This window comes from Haliotis rufescens, unplaced genomic scaffold (assembly GCF_023055435.1).
Source record: "Haliotis rufescens isolate VD_foot unplaced genomic scaffold, xgHalRufe1.0.p SCAF_9, whole genome shotgun sequence".
Lineage (NCBI taxonomy): Eukaryota > Metazoa > Mollusca > Gastropoda > Lepetellida > Haliotidae > Haliotis > Haliotis rufescens.
Window position 1 is genome coordinate 38,164,993 of NW_025964383.1, and position 19,025 is coordinate 38,184,017.

Consider the following 19,025-nt stretch of genomic DNA (forward strand, 5'->3'; position numbering starts at 1 on the left):
TGTGGCTGGTGTATGCGTTACTGGTCTGTGGCTGGTGTATGCGTTATTGGTCTATAGCTGGTGTATGCGTTATTGGTCTGTGGCTGGTGTATGTGTTATTGGTCTGTGGCTGGTGTATGTGTTATTGGTCTATAGCTGGTGTATGTGTTATTGGTCTGTGGCTGGTGTATGTGTTATTGGTCAGTGGCTGGTGTATGCGTTACTGGTCTGTGGCTGGTGTATGTGTTATTGGTCTGTGGCTGGTGTATGCGTTATTGGTCTGTGGCTGGTGTATGGGTTATTGGTCTGTGGCTGGTGTATACGTTATTGGTCTGTGGCTGGTGTATGAGTTATTGGTCTGTGGCTGGTGTTTGAGTTATTGGTCTGTGGCTGGTGTATCCGTTATTGGTCTGTGGCTGGTGTATGCGTTATTGGTCTGTGGCTGGTGTATGAGTTATTGGTCTGTGGCTGGTGTATCCGTTATTGGTCTGTGGCTGGTGTATGCGTTATTGGTCAGTGGCTGGTGTACACTTTATTGGTCTGTACTGAACTTGAAAATTGAGGCGTTTATGCATTAGTCATACAGTTGAAGCATAAGAGAGGCAGGGCCCTGTTCAATGGTGTTCTCAGCGCTAAGATCATTTTGTGGTACAGGATCCTCGTTCCCTAAACAGTATGTCTTTATCTATCTTATTTGCATCAAAATGTTTGCTGGAACCCCACTATTAATTATTCTGTCATAGTAGCCTAGCGGTTAAAGCGTTCCCTCGTCACGCCGAAGACCCGGGTTTGATTCCCCACATGGGTACAGTGTGTGAAGCCCATTTCTGCTGTGCCCCTCTATGATATTGCTGGAATATTGCTAAAAGGGGCGTAAAACAATACTCGTTCACTCACTCACTGATGGAATTATTGATTTATCGCTGTGGTGTCTTTAGGGTAAAGTCGGCTTCTGTGTGTGGCAGGTACCATTGGTTTATGAAGACACTGTATTATGTATTGTATGCAACAGTTATCTCCCTTTGGGACACACCTCAGAGTCCATGTCATGTTCTGATCTCAGCTTCATGTCCAGAAAGAATCAGATAATTCTTGTTTCTCATAATGCTCACAATCTTCTAAGTTGAAAGCAGAAGGAAATGGCTTCCATTTCTTTGAAGTTTTATCAAGAGCCGTTAGGAAGCCAAGAAAAACGTATAAAAATAGGTTGGGTTGGAGTTGTGAATGAGAGTTTGAAAAAGTAGCAATCAGTGCCGAGGTTGTTTTATCTTCTGATCTTGTCTAGTGTTAATACTGGGATCAGCGTCAGCAGGCCTAGCCCAGCCAGTCAGGCCTCCCAGTCAGACTCCACAGGGAGGAGCAATAACATGGAATCACCAAGTTGACAGTGATTGATGGCCTGCTGATCTGGGAGGGGCTGCTTGCTGTTCGGGAAATTGGGAATTCAAATTAGGGTGCCAGGTATGTAATATGGTGGATTAACAAATCTAACTCAATTGGAGAAATACATTTAGATGATGTGCTTGTGGGAGAACAATGACAGAGAAACGTGGTCAATCTGGATTGTAATCTTCCATTGAAGGCTTTGTTATAGAATCATTGATTCAGACTTGTGGAGATTTCTTCTCGTAATTAAAGTGCTACTGTAGCAGGTGTATATATTTGTATTTTGGCTTTTTGTAAGTATTTTCTATTTCAACTTATGTTTCTGCTGAATTATATTCCACAGCATTTCAGGATGGCAATATATTTTGTTGTCTAACAAGTAGTTTTTATCCCTACATTCTATGTCGAGCTCTCTTATGACCAAGCTATCCTACATTCTATGTCCAGATCAATCACATCCCAAGCTATCCTACAGTCTATATCCCATGATATCCAGATCAATCACATCCCAAGCTATCCGGTGATTGGGCAAATTTAAACTCTACCTTCGTGCACTGTCTTACTCCATATTGAATGGTTTTATTCTGCACTTTATTTCGAACACAGCTGATGTAACCTATTTCTATAAAGCTCTAGCAGACCATACTCATCCATTTTCAGTGCTAGAAATTAAGAGAGTGTGTTCCATAATTCTAAGGGTTCTTCTTTCTTTAATCATTTAACCCCCAAAACAAAATGTTCATTGACTGTCGTTCTTGTTCAGTCCTGTACCAAGATTGCCTTGTCATGGGTTTGAATCCATCCCAAGTATGGTGCTTGGTTTGTCAGTACCACACAGGTGCCGAAAATGTTCCCAAAAGGTTTAATAATAAAACTGTTGAGTAATAGAAACACTCAAGTCTTTTACAATCTGCATAGAGCTGAAAAGAAATAAAAATGGTTCCTGGAGCTGAAAGGGGTCAGAATGGAAGGAGGGTGATGTTTTATCCAATATATGGTCCTGGGTCTGTGAGAGAAACGATAAAGCTGTCATCATGGCTACCACTTAACCACAAATAGTTTAAGATTTCTTCCTCTTTCCACAGCACTCTACAGGTATTTGTTTGAGAACAGTGTTTGCAAGTGCTCTACCATAGGTGCATACATTATTTGTGTTCACAAAAGAAAATATACAAAGTACTCGCTTTGTACAACCAAATAGGTAATCCTTTGTCATGTTTGTTTACAAATACTTTGAGTAATGATGTTACCTGTAGAAAAGACCTGCTGTTATAGTACCGCAGGTAACGTGAGCTTCGTTGGAGGCAGTTCACCAGCTAGAAAGGCGGTTCTTGGAATAGCATCAATTTGTGATCTAAAGATATTCCTACTGTAAACTGTTACTCTACTTCGCTATAACCCCGTGAAGGTCAGGTTAGAAATCAAACTAAATTCCAATTTTTTTCTGATCCTGGAACACCCTATCTAATAATGAGATTCCAGAAAGAAAAAATCCACTATTCATCTTTGGAAGCGAATATTTTTTAATTCTAGCTTCTGAACAGAAATATTTCTAATGTGTCCCATCGAAGATGATTCCACGGTCTGGAGTTTCAGTAATAAGGTCATGCTGAAACGGCTAAATTTGCCTCTGGTCCGTTAGACTAATGAACAATCTAGAAGGATGAACTTTTTCTGAAAAATATACTTATTTTGTGGACTGGTTGAATACCACTTTTATCATCCAAAACTGGCTCCCACAGGAGATATCGCTTGGGTGAGATCAAGCGATATCTACACTTTGCAGACCATTGTGACGTCATTGGTTACCATGACGTCACAATCAAATGACACCACTAATGGTTCTGCTACTGAAGCTATAAGCAGTACTTTTTACACTTAAGACACTGCTTATTACTGTCTACAAACTGAAAAAGTTGGAAGAATGATGTTGGATGATAAATAAAATCTCACCTGAGTGTCTTTTGATATCAAATATATCAACACTCGTTGATAACAGTGGGAAAAAACCTTGGCAAGCCTCAGAGTTTTCCCACTTTTATTAACTCGTGTTGATATGTTTTATATCAAAAGACACTCAGGTGAAATTCTCTATGTGTTGCCTACCCTGAAGCTGAAATAGCATGGCACTCACATTGCTGGCTCACTTTGTCCATGAGGCCTGAATGTCCAGGCTAGGTGAAGAGTCTACCCACAGATAGGAACATTCTCATTACCCTGTGATCTCCTGGGGCTTTGATGACAGAAAGAACAGGAAAAATCACTCAGATATCTTTGATAGAGTCCCCGGCTTTTGACCTATGGATGGTTGAATCTACATTATTTGGGAAACATGTGAAATTTGAAACTACCCAATTAGTCTAAGACCATGAGATTGTCAGTTTGGAAAGTGTTATTGACATTGTGGAATATTTGAAATGACATTTTGGTATACTCCAGAATGTGGTAGATGGGATGAAGAAGTTGAGATGTGTATCGGGATGTTTCTCAGAGTGGGCCTGTCTGTGTCTGTGTCCACTGGCTCCAGATTTATGGTTTATCAAGGGTTAATCTTGTCATTTCCCTAAAAACATCACTGGATATCTCAGAAAAAAATTCTTACTGATATCTGTACATCTCTTATTCCATCTGGCACGGACACAGCCTTTTATGATATAGTGGATACAAGATCTGGGGTTAGATCCCTGGCCGTGTCATGCAAACAGATGTTAAAAGATGGTACTTGTTGTTACCCTGCCTGGCATTAAGGGTAAAACAAGGACTGGTCAGTAGTGTGTCTGAGGGGCATCCACGTTAAAATACGGCATGGTATCTCAGTGGGCTAGCACAATAAACCATTTCACCTCACCTGGAACAGGGTGGCCCAGTGGTCTGGTCATTGTGAAGAATTGTGTCCTTTGCTGCCAGGTTCAAATCTCAATCTGCCACTGCTTAAAGTGGAAAACGTCTGAGATCTGCATCACTCTTGAATTTCCTCTTAAGATTATGAACATGCCATGGTGTATGACATGAATTACGTTCAAAGCTTTTGAACTCATACATTTCATCTTTCCATCCCTTTCATTCATTTTATCTGTAATTAACCATTATCAGTGTTCCAAATCAAGCATCCCTTGATTAAATACCATAGAAAAACTCCAGGACCAAGCCCCCCATTAATTTTGAACACTGATCATGAATTTCCTCATTCCATCCATCATTTGAGACACTCGTTTTATGCGTCCATTCAGCTGATCCTCCCTCTCCTTCTTTCATTTAATACATCAATCATTCAACATCGCCATGCCGTCATTCACTCCCTTGCTCCTTTCATTCACCTCCATGCTGCCTCCGGCATATCGGCCACTCAGCAGAAATACAGCCTGGCTTGTGTATACACAGATTTATCTACCAGTATCGTATGTACTATAGGCAGTACTACTCAGCCCAGAATAGCACAGTCATAACTCTCCCCAGATGGGGCAGTATGTACAGCCTCAAGTGTGTGGAGATTTGTAGAACGATGAGGTGATGTGTTTGTTTGACATCAGTTGGTGTAGTTGTAGGGAGATTGACGTAGTTGGTGTAATTGTAGGGAGATGGGCATTGTCTTTCCATATACAAGAAATCCAAAACTTACCATATTCCAGAATCCCGACCAAATCCTAAGCTTACCATATACCAGAATCCAAAGATTACCATATACCAGAATCCCAAGTTACCATATACCAGAATCCCGACAAGAATCCGGAGCTTACCATATACCAGAATCCCAACCATACCATATACCAGAATCCCAAGCCTACCATATACCAGAATCCCAAGCTTACCATATACCAGAATCCAAAGCCTACCATATACCAGAATCACAAGCTTACCATATACCAGAACCACAAGCTTACCATATAACAGAATCACAAGCTTACCATATACCACAATCACAAGCTTACCATATACCACAATCACAAGCTTACCATATACCACAATCACAAGCTTACCATATACCACAATCACAAGCTTACCTTATACCACAATCACAAGCTTACCTTATACCACAATCACAAGCTTACCATATACCAGAATCCAAAGCCTACCATATACCAGAACCACAAGCTTACCATATACCAGAACCACAAGCTTACCATATAACAGAATCACAAGCTTACCATATACCACAATCACAAGCTTACCATATACCACAATCACAAGCTTACCATATACCACAATCACAAGCTTACCATATACCACAATCACAAGCTTACCATATACCACAATCACAAGCTTACCTTATACCACAATCACAAGCTTACCATATACCACAATCATAAGATTACCATATACCACAATCACAAGATTACCATATACCACAATCACAAGATTACCATATACCACAATCACAAGATTACCATATACCACAATCACAAGATTACCATATACCACAATCCAAAGCTTACCATATACCACAATCACAAGATTACCATATACCACAATCACAAGAATACCATATACCACAATCCAAAGCTTACCATATACCAGAATCACAAGATTACCATATACCACAATCCAAAGCTTACCTTATACCAGAATCAAGCTTCACAGGACCATGAATACATTTTTAGGAAGCAGGAAATGACACGACCAGGTGGAAGCGAGAGAATGTTTTGTCAGCACCCTCTGTTAAATCAAGGCAGCTTAATCTGTGATAACATCATGGCAGAATAACGCCGCTCCACGAAACGGAAATATGCCAGGTACACTCGGCCTGACAACACTACGCCAGGTGCTGAAAGCTGTGTCACAATCACACATTCCATGCTAACGAGGCAGACAGGTGTATATTGACAAGGTGATATATTTCTAGAACCCAGCTGTTTGTAGCATCAGAGGCCATAGTGTCCAGGAATCTATTTGCACATTGATGTCAGCCGTCAGTATCATAGTTCTGTACTTAAAACAGACATAGCCTTGGCTTGGGAGTGTCATAGTTACTCTACTTTACCATAGATGTGAAAGTTGTAGTAGCAGAGTCATAATGTGAAACCGGAGAAGGTGTTTTTGACTCACGTTTCATGTCAGTGTCAGATAGTTTACCACCGCTAGGGATTCTGGGTATGAATGTAGGTCCCAGCCTCCGATGCTGGTAGCTGGAGGTGACTAATTGGATCAAGTGGTCACCTTGGTGACTATGTTGATTGCATGTCACTGTAGCTTAGTTGCATGGGTCGATGCTCATGATATCAATCATTGGATTGTCTGGTACCAGTCTGATTAATTACAGACCGCTGCCATATAGCTTGAATATTGCTGGCATTATACAAACAAACACACATGATATATTTTACACTGATTGTAACACATCTTCTCTCTGTAAAGAACTTTAACTCAATACACATATTTGTTATATGTTTTAATTTTAGAATATTCAGAGATTTAGTAGTCGGTGATTCATCATACTTTAGATCTGAACATTGGCTCGTGAAAGGGCAAGATTCCCAGAAAACTCGTCAGACGTTTTTTCACAAACTTGAATATCGATCATTGACTTTTGATTTCCCGAACAAATTCGTTGAAGCTGAAAGTCTTTCTAACCCTCCAAGAACATGAGAGACTCTGCAGTTGACCAATCTGCAATCTTCTGAATTATTTATGTGATGAGACACTGGAAACGGATTTTCTTCTGGTGGTGCATGGCATTGTGGGAAGGAAAGGTTGTTAGGCCGTTGTGTGGTAGATGTAGTGGATTGTCTTTCTTTGACGGCACGATTGTAGGGTTGCGTTTGTTTTGTCTTCAGAGGCTGGAATTGTATGTGATGTGATTGTTGTTGCCATGGAGATGAGACATTGTGTTGCTATGGAGATGAGGCATTGTGTTGCCATGGAGATGAGACATTGAGTTGCCCCTATCCGTTTTTGTTTTGTTATTTTCTGTCCATCATTTTATGATGGGCTTACAATTCCACATGAACAATCAAAGTTACTTGGACAATAAGGAGATAGTTTGGAACAGTGCTTGTTTTGAAAATGGATGAAATTTGAATCAGTTAATTGTGGACCATGCCTCAGGTGAAGCAGTTTAGTAGTCTGGTTGCATTTGTGTATGTTTTTACTTGTACTCATGTTCCAATAAGTAATGTGTACACAAGTAAAATGGGAGCTTATGACACCACGGAACCTCCCACAACATCTTACATTGTGATTTGTCTGATCTGGCTACTTCACAAGTGATCAGCAAGTGAGGATTTTATGTATGCTTCATTGATATATTTGCTAGTGGTACTTTTCTCCAAATGCTGAAGAGTGATATATTTGTCAGTCACCTTACCATTATGTCCTTTGGCAACAAAGTTACCTCCCTTGGCAACAGAGTTACCTCCCTTGTCCTTGCTGGCAGTGTTGGTTGAGGTCGCCATTTTGACAATACCATCTTTATTGTAATACTTGCCAGAGTTAGAAACTAACAGTTTTTGTCCACTAGTCCTTATAATGATAACATATAGCAAACCCCTTGAAATTGGCCAATTTCTACTAGTCCTTATGATACCTTTACCATTGGGCAGTTTGGTAAGAACTACAGGACTAGTGCCAATTTCTAACGCTGCTTGCATGCTTTAATAGGATTTGATTTGGGGGGGAAATGTTTGTTATGTTTTCATGGAAACACAGAGAGCAGATATTCATGTTTTCCAATTGTTTGCTGGTATATCTCAAACAGAATGTTCAAAGTTGTTTTTTCTGTTTCAGGGAACCCCGGAAGATTGTTTTAAAGAAAGGGTCTACTGGTCTTGGGTTCAACATCGTCGGTGGCGAGGATGGAGAAGGCATCTTCGTATCGTTCATACTGGCCGGGGGGCCAGCCGATCTCAGTGGAGAACTCCGACGAGGAGACCAGATACTGTCTGTGGGTGGAAAGGATGTGAGTAGAAGATGCTGAGCATCGTTCAGCACATCATTTATCTTTCTCGGGGTAGCCTAGCGGTTAAGGTGTTAGCTCATCACACCAGGGCTTGATTCCCCACATGGTTTTGATGTGTGAAGCATGTTTTTGGTGTCTCCCCACTGAGATCATGCAATATATCTCCTTTGTTTCTTATGGGATAGGGGCACGGGTGGCCCAGTCGTCCAAGGCGCCGCGATTCGCTGTGCAGAGTTGGGTCCCTTGAGCACACCAGAAACCTATGATTGTGGGTTCGAATCCTGGTTCGCCCCAATTATGTTTCTAGGTTTGTCAGCACCATACCCATGCTCATGGATTTCACCGAAGTGGTAAACGTCTGAGACCTGCATCATTTCGGGCTTTCCTCCCACATTAAGCTGACACACTGTGCTATAACTGGAATATTGTTAAAAGCGGCGTTAAACCCAACTCACTCACTCACTCTGGTGAGATAGCCTAGCAGTTAAGGCGTCAGCTCATCACATGGAAGGCCTGGGTTCATTTCCCCGCACGGTTCCAGGTTTGGTCTATTTATCCAAGACTCCCTAATACATGTATGCCTTACATAGTTGCCTCCCTGAAGATGTGACACGAAGCATTTTATTAACAGGCTTAACTGGTCTAAAACTCTTGATAAGATTTCACCAGATTTCTACTTCCAAATTTTCGATGCGAAGATTATGCCAGTGCTTCTGTATGGTGCTGAGGTCTGGGGGTTTGAAAATGTTGAAAAATTGGAAACTGTGCAGTTATATGCTTGTAAACGTTTTTTGGGTTTAAAATTATCCGCATCAAACAACCCTGTATTGGGCGAGTGTGGCAGATATTTTCTAAATATTCTTCTTAATATGTTTAAACAATGTTTAAAAGACCTGGCAGCAGATCTGGCATAGCGAACTTCTTGCAAATTCAAAAATGTCATTTTATGCTTGTTTTAAAACTTATGTTAAATGTGAACCTTATTTGTCATTCTTAAATTCGCAAAATATGAGAACAACCCTCACACGATTCAGACTGAGTTGTCATACTTTGGAAATTGAGAATGGACGTCATTATAAAATTCCAAGAAATTTAGAAATTTAAGAAAATGCAAACTTTGTAAATTAGACTGTGTTGAAACCGAGTACCACTTCCTGCTTATTTGTCCATCGTATGTCAAGTTACAGCAACTATATCTCAAAGCAAAGTTCTATTGTCTTAAAAGATGGTGTTTTAATAGAATTGTATGCAATCAGAATCTGTTCCTACAATTTCAATACATGTTATAAATGAATCTTCATCTTAAAAGTAGTATTCAACTCCAATCAAGTCAACAAGTCCATCTTCTTAGTGTTGTGACAACACACACTTGCTCTGGGTACTAACCCCCAGGTCCAGCATTCTCCTCTCCTCCCTCCTCCCCCACTTTAATCTTCTCTTTCCCCCACCTCCCTATCTCCCATCCCCAGTCACAGAGGTCCTGATGGGGTATGCGTTTGGCTTAAAACTGGGAAAAACTATCTTAACAGAAGATGAATCAAAGTTTATTGTAAATTATTCATGTCTAAAAGTCAATAAAAAATTGCTTTGCATAAATTAAAACTTTACTGTTAATTGTAATCATGCTAAGATCTCGTAAAAGTCATATAGATAGGTCTCAAATGATACAACAATACCAGCCAGGGTTTGGTATTTTCAAAACACAAATTACAGTAATAAGACAAAAGCCAAACCAGCTATCCCTGTTTCCCTAGAGACTGATGATCCACATTTGCAAAAGGGATGATTTCATATTTTACAGTCTTAAACTGCCGTCTTTACTGAATTAACATGTTGAAGAAAACATGTACACAACATTATTACTAAGCCAAAAAATAACATCTTCTTGTTGTTACTTCTTTCAGTGGCATTTAGAAGTTGGTGTGATGAAGTTGTTGTTGTTGTTGTTGCTTTAAGTGTTTAAGAGGTCGCCTTCTACCTCAGGAATTTCGGCTGACCTGACTAAAGGCCCCAAAGTTTAACTATTGACTTGTGCCCCCTCCCCCCCACCCATATCCCCCACCCACCCACCCTGATTGCTCCCCATTGTGTCACAGTAATGCTGCCGCTCACCTCCAGTTGGCATTGTCTAGAATTGACCCTATTGTCTTTCATCAATTATATTAGAGCAAGATCAATCCCGATGGCTGTTGGAACAAAGCAGGGATAATCCACTGAGTCAGCTAGAGTAGGGTTAATCCTGGAGTAGAGTTAATCCTGTTATGTGACTAGGAGACTCCCGGCTCAGCCACTGAGGATTAGGATGTTGCCACTTCTCCAGCCATCTCTCTGCTTCTATATACAGCAGCCACCGCTGACAGTTTACATCATTAATCTCAGGGTTGGATCTGGGCTTGGACAAAATTGTTGCCGAACTAGATTTATCAAATTTTGGTGGTTTGAAAGTCACATAGACGCTGCTAAGACTAGTCTTGGATTTCTCCTGTAGCCTGATTGGGTGGATGAGATAGTACTGTAGACTTCACGGCCAGTAGTGGATTTGAAAGTTTGTCAGCAGGCCCGGCAGTATGAAGTGGTTCCAGTTGAGCTGTGGACTTCATCCCGTTGCCTATCAGGATCTCACCGGTGTACGCAGTGTAATGTTCAATAGTAACACTTCGATCTCTTGATTTTATTGTGACATTGCATCAGGGTATTGAAGTAAATAATATTATAGTCCTACTGGTGATGCTTATCCTATATGAATTACTTCTTGGTGATTGATGGACATCTTTTGACGTGTAGACACCATTGTTCATATCCAACTAGTCCAGGGGCGGTCGGGTAGCCTCGTGGTTAAAGCGTCACGCCAAAGACCCGGGTTTGATTCCCGACATGGGTAAAATGTGTGAAGCCCATTTCTGGTGTCCCCCGCCATGATATTGCTGGAATATTGCTAAAAGCGGCGTAACCATACTCACTCACTCACTCACTCACTCCAACCAGTCCACGACTTAGTTCGGAGACTAGAGAGTAACATAAAACTAGATTTGGGGAGAACTTGTCCAGATTTTCACGAATCTCATCTCAGGCTGACGGACAAGTGTTGCGTCTATCCCTGCTTACTGACTGAGTAATCAGGTGTCTTCTGTTTAAATGTATAATTACAAATATTTGCTCTTGCTCAGTGTCTGAATTAACCGCTGCCCACCTGCCCGTGCCTGGTAACTTTCTTCTCAGGCGGTCCGAAATTTTCCTCCACCTCCCGAATGTCTGGCAAATAATTTTAAGACTATTTACACATACATAGTTTTGTCATAACTTTTCTCGTAGATTTTAAGAAATTGTTTGCATTATTTCAGCTGAATCAAGATGCGATTTGTCTCTTAATTTTTGCATATTTTTTTGCATATTTTTCAATACTTATCGTGTCTTAATGCGGGCAGGTAACTCTGAAGATGGGGAAGCAACATTTATGGGTCACCTGCCCGACTGTCTTGTTTAAAATTATTTCAAAGACTGGTCATGGTATCGACCTCCTGCCTGGTCCAAGCTTGAGAGCCGACCAGTAAAATAACATGTATTGGAGAAAGAGTTTGATATTTTGATGTTCATCGTGTTGTTGATGTTGCAGATGAAGCATGTGGAGTTGTTGCATGCGACACATGAAGAAGCAGCAGCAGCACTGAAGGGAGCTGGAGACACCGTGGAAATAGTTGCTCAATACAAACCAGAAGGTAGGCCAGTAGGCGGCAAGCTACACTGTGCTGTACGGGGCGGTGGGGTAGTGGAAATAGTTGCTCAATACAAACCAGAAGGTAGGCCAGTAGCTGGCAAGCTACACTGTGATGTACGGGGCGGTGGGGTAGTGGAAATAGTTGCTCAATACAAACCAGAAGGTAGGCCAGTAGCTGGCAAGCTACACTGTGCTGTATGGGGCGGTGGGGTAGTGGAAATAGTTGCTCAATACAAACCAGAAGGTAGGCCAGTAGCTGGCAAGCTACACTGTGCTGTACGGGGCGGTGGGGTAGTGGAAATAGTTGCTCAATACAAACCAGAAGGTAGGCCAGTAGCTGGCAAGCTACACTGTGCTGTATGGGGCGGTGGGGTAGTGGAAATAGTTGCTCAATACAAACCAGAAGTTAGGCCTGTAGCTGGCAAGCTACACTGTGCTGGAGGGGGCGGTGGGGTAGTGGAAATAGTTGCTCAATACAAACCAGAAGGTAGGCCTGTAGCTGGAAAGCTACACTGTGCTGTACGGGGCGGTGGGGTAGTGGAAATAGTTGCTCAATACAAACCAGAAGGTAGGCCTGTAGGCGGCAAGCTACACTGTGCTGTACGGGGCGGTGGGGTAGTGGAAATAGTTGCTCAATACAAACCAGAAGGTAGGCCAGTAGCTGGCAAGCTACACTGTGATGTACGGGGCGGTGGGGTAGTGGAAATAGTTGCTCAATACAAACCAGAAGGTAGGCCAGTAGCTGGCAAGCTACACTGTGATGTACGGGGCGGTGGGGTAGTGGAAATAGTTGCTCAATACAAACCAGAAGGTAGGCCAGTAGCTGGCAAGCTACACTGTGCTGTACGGGGCGGTGGGGTAGTGGAAATAGTTGCTCAATACGAACCAGAAGGTAGGCCAGTAGAGGGCAAGCTACACTGTACTGTACAGGGCGGTGGGGTAGTGGAAATAGTTGCTCAATACAAACCAGAAGGTAGGCCAGTAGAGGGCAAGCTACACTGTGCTGTACGGGGCGGTGGGGTAGTGGAAATAGTTGCTCAATACAAACCAGAAGGTAGGCCTGTAGACGGCAAGCTACACTGTGCTGTACGGGGCGGTGGGGTAGTGGAAATAGTTGCTCAATACAAACCAGAAGGTAGGCCAGTAGCTGGCAAGCTACACTGTGCTGTACGGGGCGGTGGGGTAGTGGAAATAGTTGCTCAATACAAATCAGAAGGTAGGCCAGTAGCTGGCAAGCTACACTGTGCTGTACGGGGCGGTGGGGTAGTGGAAATAGTTGCTCAATACGAACCAGAAGGTAGGCCAGTAGAGGGCAAGCTACACTGTACTGTACAGGGCGGTGGGGTAGTGGAAATAGTTGCTCAATACAAACCAGAAGGTAGGCCAGTAGAGGGCAAGCTACACTGTGCTGTACGGGGCGGTGGGGTAGTGGAAATAGTTGCTCAATACAAACCAGAAGGTAGGCCAGTAGAGGGCAAGCTACACTGTGATGTACGGGGCGGTGGGGTAGTGGAAATAGTTGCTCAATACGAACCAGAAGGTAGGCCAGTAGAGGGCAAGCTACACTGTGCAGTATTGGGTGGTTGGGTAGTGGAAATAGTTGCTCAATACGAACCAGAAGGTAGGCCAGTAGAGGGCAAGCTACATTGTGCAGTATTGGGTGGTTGGGTAGCCTCGTGGTTAAAGCATTCGCATGTCACACCAAACACCCAGGTTCCACTTCCCACATGGGTACAATGTGTGAAGCCCATTTCTGAGTTCAAACAGTCACACACACATGCATGCACGCGGTTATATAAGTGCAATAATCTTGGACGTGACTTTAAACCCCAAACCCCATTTCACCTCATCTCACCTCATCTCACTTCCTGTGACAACAACCTCAACGACATCCCTGTTAAATATGTTGCTGTTGAAATAAGTTTTCAGATCTCCATACTTTCATCCTGCAGTAAAGGGCATGTTTGATGTGGGAGTTATTTTTAAGCAGTAGTGTATCAGCTTTCATGGAGCAACTGCTCAGTCAATGATATCCCTTCAAAGAGTGCTATAAATTTTGCATAGCTCTTACAGTTAATTATAGATATGAAGATCTTGGCAGGAATAAATTGGAACCTTGTCTCTAACTGAATTTTATCAAAGGCACCAATAAAAGAAACTGTAACTTGTATTATGTAAGGAAGGAAAGACGTGTGATAATCGTTGAATCTTAGTGGTGGTTTTTTTAACCAGCTTCATATGGTATTGGTTGATTGTCGGTGTAGGCCTGGCTGTACATGCATCTGATGGAAGGCATGAATTCACTATACTCAGAGCTCCAGATAAGCTTTTGGTGTTGTGGGTATTTTACCCATGCATTTTAAAATCATTGGGTATCAGTAATTCTATCTGGGTATTCAAATTTCGGTTACCCACTATTTTTTACACATGTGGGTATTTAATTTAAATATTTAAAAACACTTTTCATCTAGTCCCTGCAAACTGGTGTCGTGTGGGTTCGAGAGCTTTGTAGGACTCAAAAATACCACGTTACTTCCACAAGAAAGGGTGATGGGAAATGATCATGATGTAACTGTCATCATGGAGTTTGGCAAGGTTGACGGAATGCCTGTTTATAATTTCAAAATAAGTTGCTGATTTGCTAATCGAATATGCAGGGTTACTTCACAATATTTTGATGATACGCACAAGTTTTGTTTTTGTAGCATATCTGTAATATTCGTTGCGTATCTGATACGCTTGGATTTTATTTTACTGCATATTTCTGCATTTCTGATGTGTATTTTACGCAGATACGCAGCTTATCTGGAGCTCTGATACTACCATGTGAGGAAGGAGTGTGAGGGTATAGAGTGATCTTAGCCCAGTTTTATAATGATATTTGGTCATTGTCAGCATAAATCTGCTTGTACATGCATCTGATGGAAGGCTTGATTTCAGAATACAACCGGTTTGAAGCGAAGATTCAGGACTTGCGAGAACAGATGATGAATACAAGCACTGGCAGCCTGAGGACCACACAGAAGAAAACATTATACGTCAGGTGGGTTGCAGGTGGCACATATGATATGGTGGCTTGGTACTAATGGTCTGGGTTCGAACCCAGTTTGTTTTAAAAAGTCAACAGATGGGTTGCAGGTTGCACATATGGTAGCTTAGTACTAAGCCTCTGGGTTTAAATCTAGTTTGTTTTGAAGACATGCGTCGGGTAGTTTGTAGGTGGCACATATGGTGGCTTGGTCTGGGTTCAAACCAAAGAGGGGGTGTGGGTGGCCCAGTCGTCTAAGGCGCCGCGATTTGCTGTGAAGAGTTGCGTCCCTTGGGCACACCAGAAACCTATGATTGTGGGTTCGAATCCCGGTTCGCCCCGATTATGTTTCTAGGTTTGTCAGCACCATACCCGTGCTTGTGGGTTTCACCGAAGTGGTAAACGTCTGAGACCTGCATCAATTCGGGCTTTCCTCCCACATTAAGCTGCCACACCGTGATATAACTGGAATACTGTTAAAAGCGGTGTTAAACCCAACTCACTCACTCACTCAAACCAAAGACAATTGATGGCAAGTTTGAGGTGTTGTTGTTGCAATCAAGGGGAGGTAACTTGCTGTATAAGTTTCAACATGTGATACTCAAATTCTCAGTGAGGCTTTGAAAGAGATTTTAGATATGAGGAAGAGAATCTATGGATGTCACCTTCGTTATTATGTGTTAGTGGTGGTGTTTTCAGAGCATTATTTGACTACGACCCTACAAAGGACAGTGGCTTACCGAGCAAGGGTCTGGCATTCCGTTACGGTGACATCCTCCACGTCACCAACGCCAGCGACGACGAGTGGTGGCAGGCGAGGCGGATCACCCCCGAGGGGGATGAGGAAGGGATGGGCATCATTCCCAGCAAACGCAGGTACGTGGCCGTGTACTCTCCCCAGGGAGCTGAGGTAACATTGCTTGTGATAGTCCAGAATATGCTTGGTAATTGCTTTGTGCATGCAGGTAATACATTTTACACTGGATAGCAGAATATATTGATTGATTCTTGACCCATTCATAGTGGATATGTAAATTTTGAATCAACTTTAGCCCCATTTTAAAAGTGGAAATATAAACTTTGAATCGATTCCAAACCCATTTTGATAAATAAAATCGTCTTTTGTAAGCCAGATTACATTATTATAAAATTCAAGTTGAGTTTGTTTTTTTATTTGAAATCCCTAGACATTGGTGCTATTTTCCGTGTGACTATTTCAGAGTTGAAAGGAAAGAGAAGGCCAGGTTAAAAAATGTGAAGTTTACAGGCAAGAGCTCCAGCAACAATGATAGGATCAATGTAAGTATACACCCCTCTATCTATGTTCACACCATCAAACACTGGTTTGTCTGAATGTCACCTGACCTTGTGCAGGGCATCTGTGATAATATACAGCATCAATCCTCGATTTTCTGTTCAACTTGTAAAGATCCTCCAACTTTCAAAATCGGGGGTGGTCGGGTAGCCTAGTGGTTAAAGCGTTCGCTCGTCACATCAAAGACCAGGGTTCGATTCCTGACATGGGTACAATGTGTGAAGCCCATTTGCGGTGTCCCCCGCCGTGATATTGCTGGAATATTTGTAAAAGCGGCGTAAAACCTATACTCACTCACTCTGTTATAACGTTATACACATTGCTATACAGTACTTTTTCAGGTTTAGAACTAAACTCAAAAGTTTCACTAGCCCAGGAAAAGAGTGCCTTTGTACTAGCCTGCAGGAAATTGTACTAGCAGGCTTGTTTTAAGTTTTAAAGCACCCCACACCCCCAGAAGACCCGGGTTTGATTCCCGACATGGGTACAATGTGTGAAGCCCATTTCTGGTGACCCCCACCGTGATATTGCTGGAATATTGCTAAAAGCGGCGTAAAACCACACTCACTCACTCTCCTTAAATTTTCTTTGATCAACAAATAAGTTATCAGAGGCTATATGAGAAACCTGGTGAAAACAATCTCTGATTTTTTGTGTTTCTCTTTAATTTCTCAGCAATCAGCAGCAGCCAATGACAGGAAAAAGAAGAATTTCTCCTTCTCTAGAAAATTCCCTTTCATGAAGAGCAAAGACCACAGTGGTTCTGAGGACATCAGTGCTGACGAACGTATGTACAATATACAGAACCCTACAGTCACACTTGTCCTGATTGGCTGGTAGACTCAGGTGTTCTGCTTCATAGACCCACACTGATGAACATAATTCACCTGTTGAGCAACCTAACAATAATACTGTTCCAAACATTATTTATTTTCATAAATGTGTATATTTGATTATATTATTAGCACATCTTTATATCAAGAATATTTTAATTAAGTAATGATAAGAATGTCATGAATGAATTATTTATTATCATGATACTTATATCATTTATCTCAGGAGAATATGATTATTATCATGATACTTATTATATCATTTATCTCAGGAGAATATAATTATTATTATCATGATACTTATTAAATCATTTATCTCAGAAGAATATAATTATTTATAAGAGGGCACTAACTGTTTGAAGTGTTCATGCTTTCATTTTGTGAATGTTATTCACTGTTGTTTGATTTGTCTTTTAATGCTTCCCAGAAGGTAATGTGACAATCAGCTTCCGTAGCCTGCTTCCGTTTGTACACATTGTCTCAGAAAACACAAGAAAGACAACCTAGAATAAGGCTTTATTTATTTATTTGTGAATAGAAATGTGGGGTAAAACTTTTCATAATGTTTACTGTTTCAAATTTCCTGGTTGCATTAAGCATTATTTTAGCTCCATGATTAAGGGGAGATAATCACATCTTTGAAGATGCTAATGGTTTCAAGTGAATGTGTAGAAACAAATATTAAAAATGATTTCATTTTCATCACTAAATTCAAAAATAATAAGTTTTTAATGAAATAGGTCTGGATACAATGTGTAGAGCCTATCGGTGTTCCTGGCTGGATGTAGCTGGAATATTGCTGAGATCGGCGAAACAATTCCCACCCACTAAAAAAATAATTGTTGAACACCAGTAACTGAAAGTGATTGCTAATAGTGCTTCTATTGTGTTTTGCTTCCCAGATGGTATGACAGCAGTGGAAGGTTACTATCATTTATATGTCTTATTGCTCATAGCTTCTGTAGTAGATGTAGTCAATGTCGTCGTAGTGGAGACTAGAACCTGCTTTGTATATCCTGTCATAGGGGCATTACGATACATCTGTTGTTGGGACACGCATAGCATTACGATTTATACCATTGAATTCGGGGTATAATATAAACAGATTCATGCAAATCTTTTTAAAACAAATGTATTTGTACAGAGAGGCTTCTTATTACAAACTCTTCTTGACTTGATCTTTATATATTTTTCAGACTGAAAGGATCATTTTTCAAAAAAACAGTTCATTAAAACTGAATGAAGCATAGGCACGTTATCGTGATGCCCCAATCTTGTTTTTGTGGAACTAAAAAAATCAAATAATGACTAACTGTTTAAAATTTAGATTTATCGTCTCTTACTTTCTTTTCTTTTTTTTTTGTCTGAATAAAATTTGCACGAAATTTATTAAAAATTAATTAAAAAACTAAAAAATGATTCCTGCATTAAAATTTGGAATTTGTGAATAGATGTAGTTTCTGTATGGTGATTTGTAGCTAGATTTTTTTCAAATTGAAATAATTATTAACCACTAATTGAGTGTATATTTAATATATTAAATGAATTAAAAATGTAACATATGATACATGCTCATGGTGCTACAATACTGTTATACTGTGTCATGTTGTACCACCCCTTTATGTGTCTGTACTAACCAGTCCCCTTTATCTGTTGCGCTCTGCTTCACAGAAGGTAATTTGTGTTTAATACCTCCTTTATGAGGGTTTGCTTCTGTAGCCGTAGCCCTCAGTTTTAGATAGTCCTGTTGCTGATGTACATTCAGTTTCATATTTGAGGATATGAGTTAGTAAAGATTAAAAACCTTCATTTACTATATGAGATTTTTTTCAAACCAAACAGTTAAAAAACTCCATCTGTTTAAGATTTGATTTTCG

At 41.1% G+C, this 19,025-nt stretch overlaps 1 protein-coding gene across 15 annotated transcripts in view; it reads left to right on the plus strand.

Moving 5' to 3' along the window:
• The window catches only part of LOC124139544 (disks large homolog 2-like), a 362,823-nt gene that overhangs the window by 331,275 nt on the left and 12,523 nt on the right, over nt 1–19,025 (plus strand). For 7 of the 15 annotated variants that reach the window (XM_048391384.1, XM_048391386.1, XM_048391379.1 and 4 more), the window contains 9 exons: nt 8,086–8,257; nt 11,871–11,973; nt 14,913–15,015; nt 15,700–15,876; nt 16,221–16,299; nt 16,991–17,102; nt 17,576–17,578; nt 18,051–18,071; nt 18,820–18,822. In XM_048391384.1, coding sequence (XP_048247341.1) covers nt 8,086–8,257; nt 11,871–11,973; nt 14,913–15,015; nt 15,700–15,876; nt 16,221–16,299; nt 16,991–17,102; nt 17,576–17,578; nt 18,051–18,071; nt 18,820–18,822 — 773 coding nt within the window. The remainder of the gene's footprint in view (nt 1–8,085; nt 8,258–11,870; nt 11,974–14,912; nt 15,016–15,699; nt 15,877–16,220; nt 16,300–16,990; nt 17,103–17,575; nt 17,579–18,050; nt 18,072–18,819; nt 18,823–19,025) is intronic. The other 8 variants (XM_048391387.1, XM_048391390.1, XM_046506698.2 and 5 more) reach the window with 4 other exon arrangements.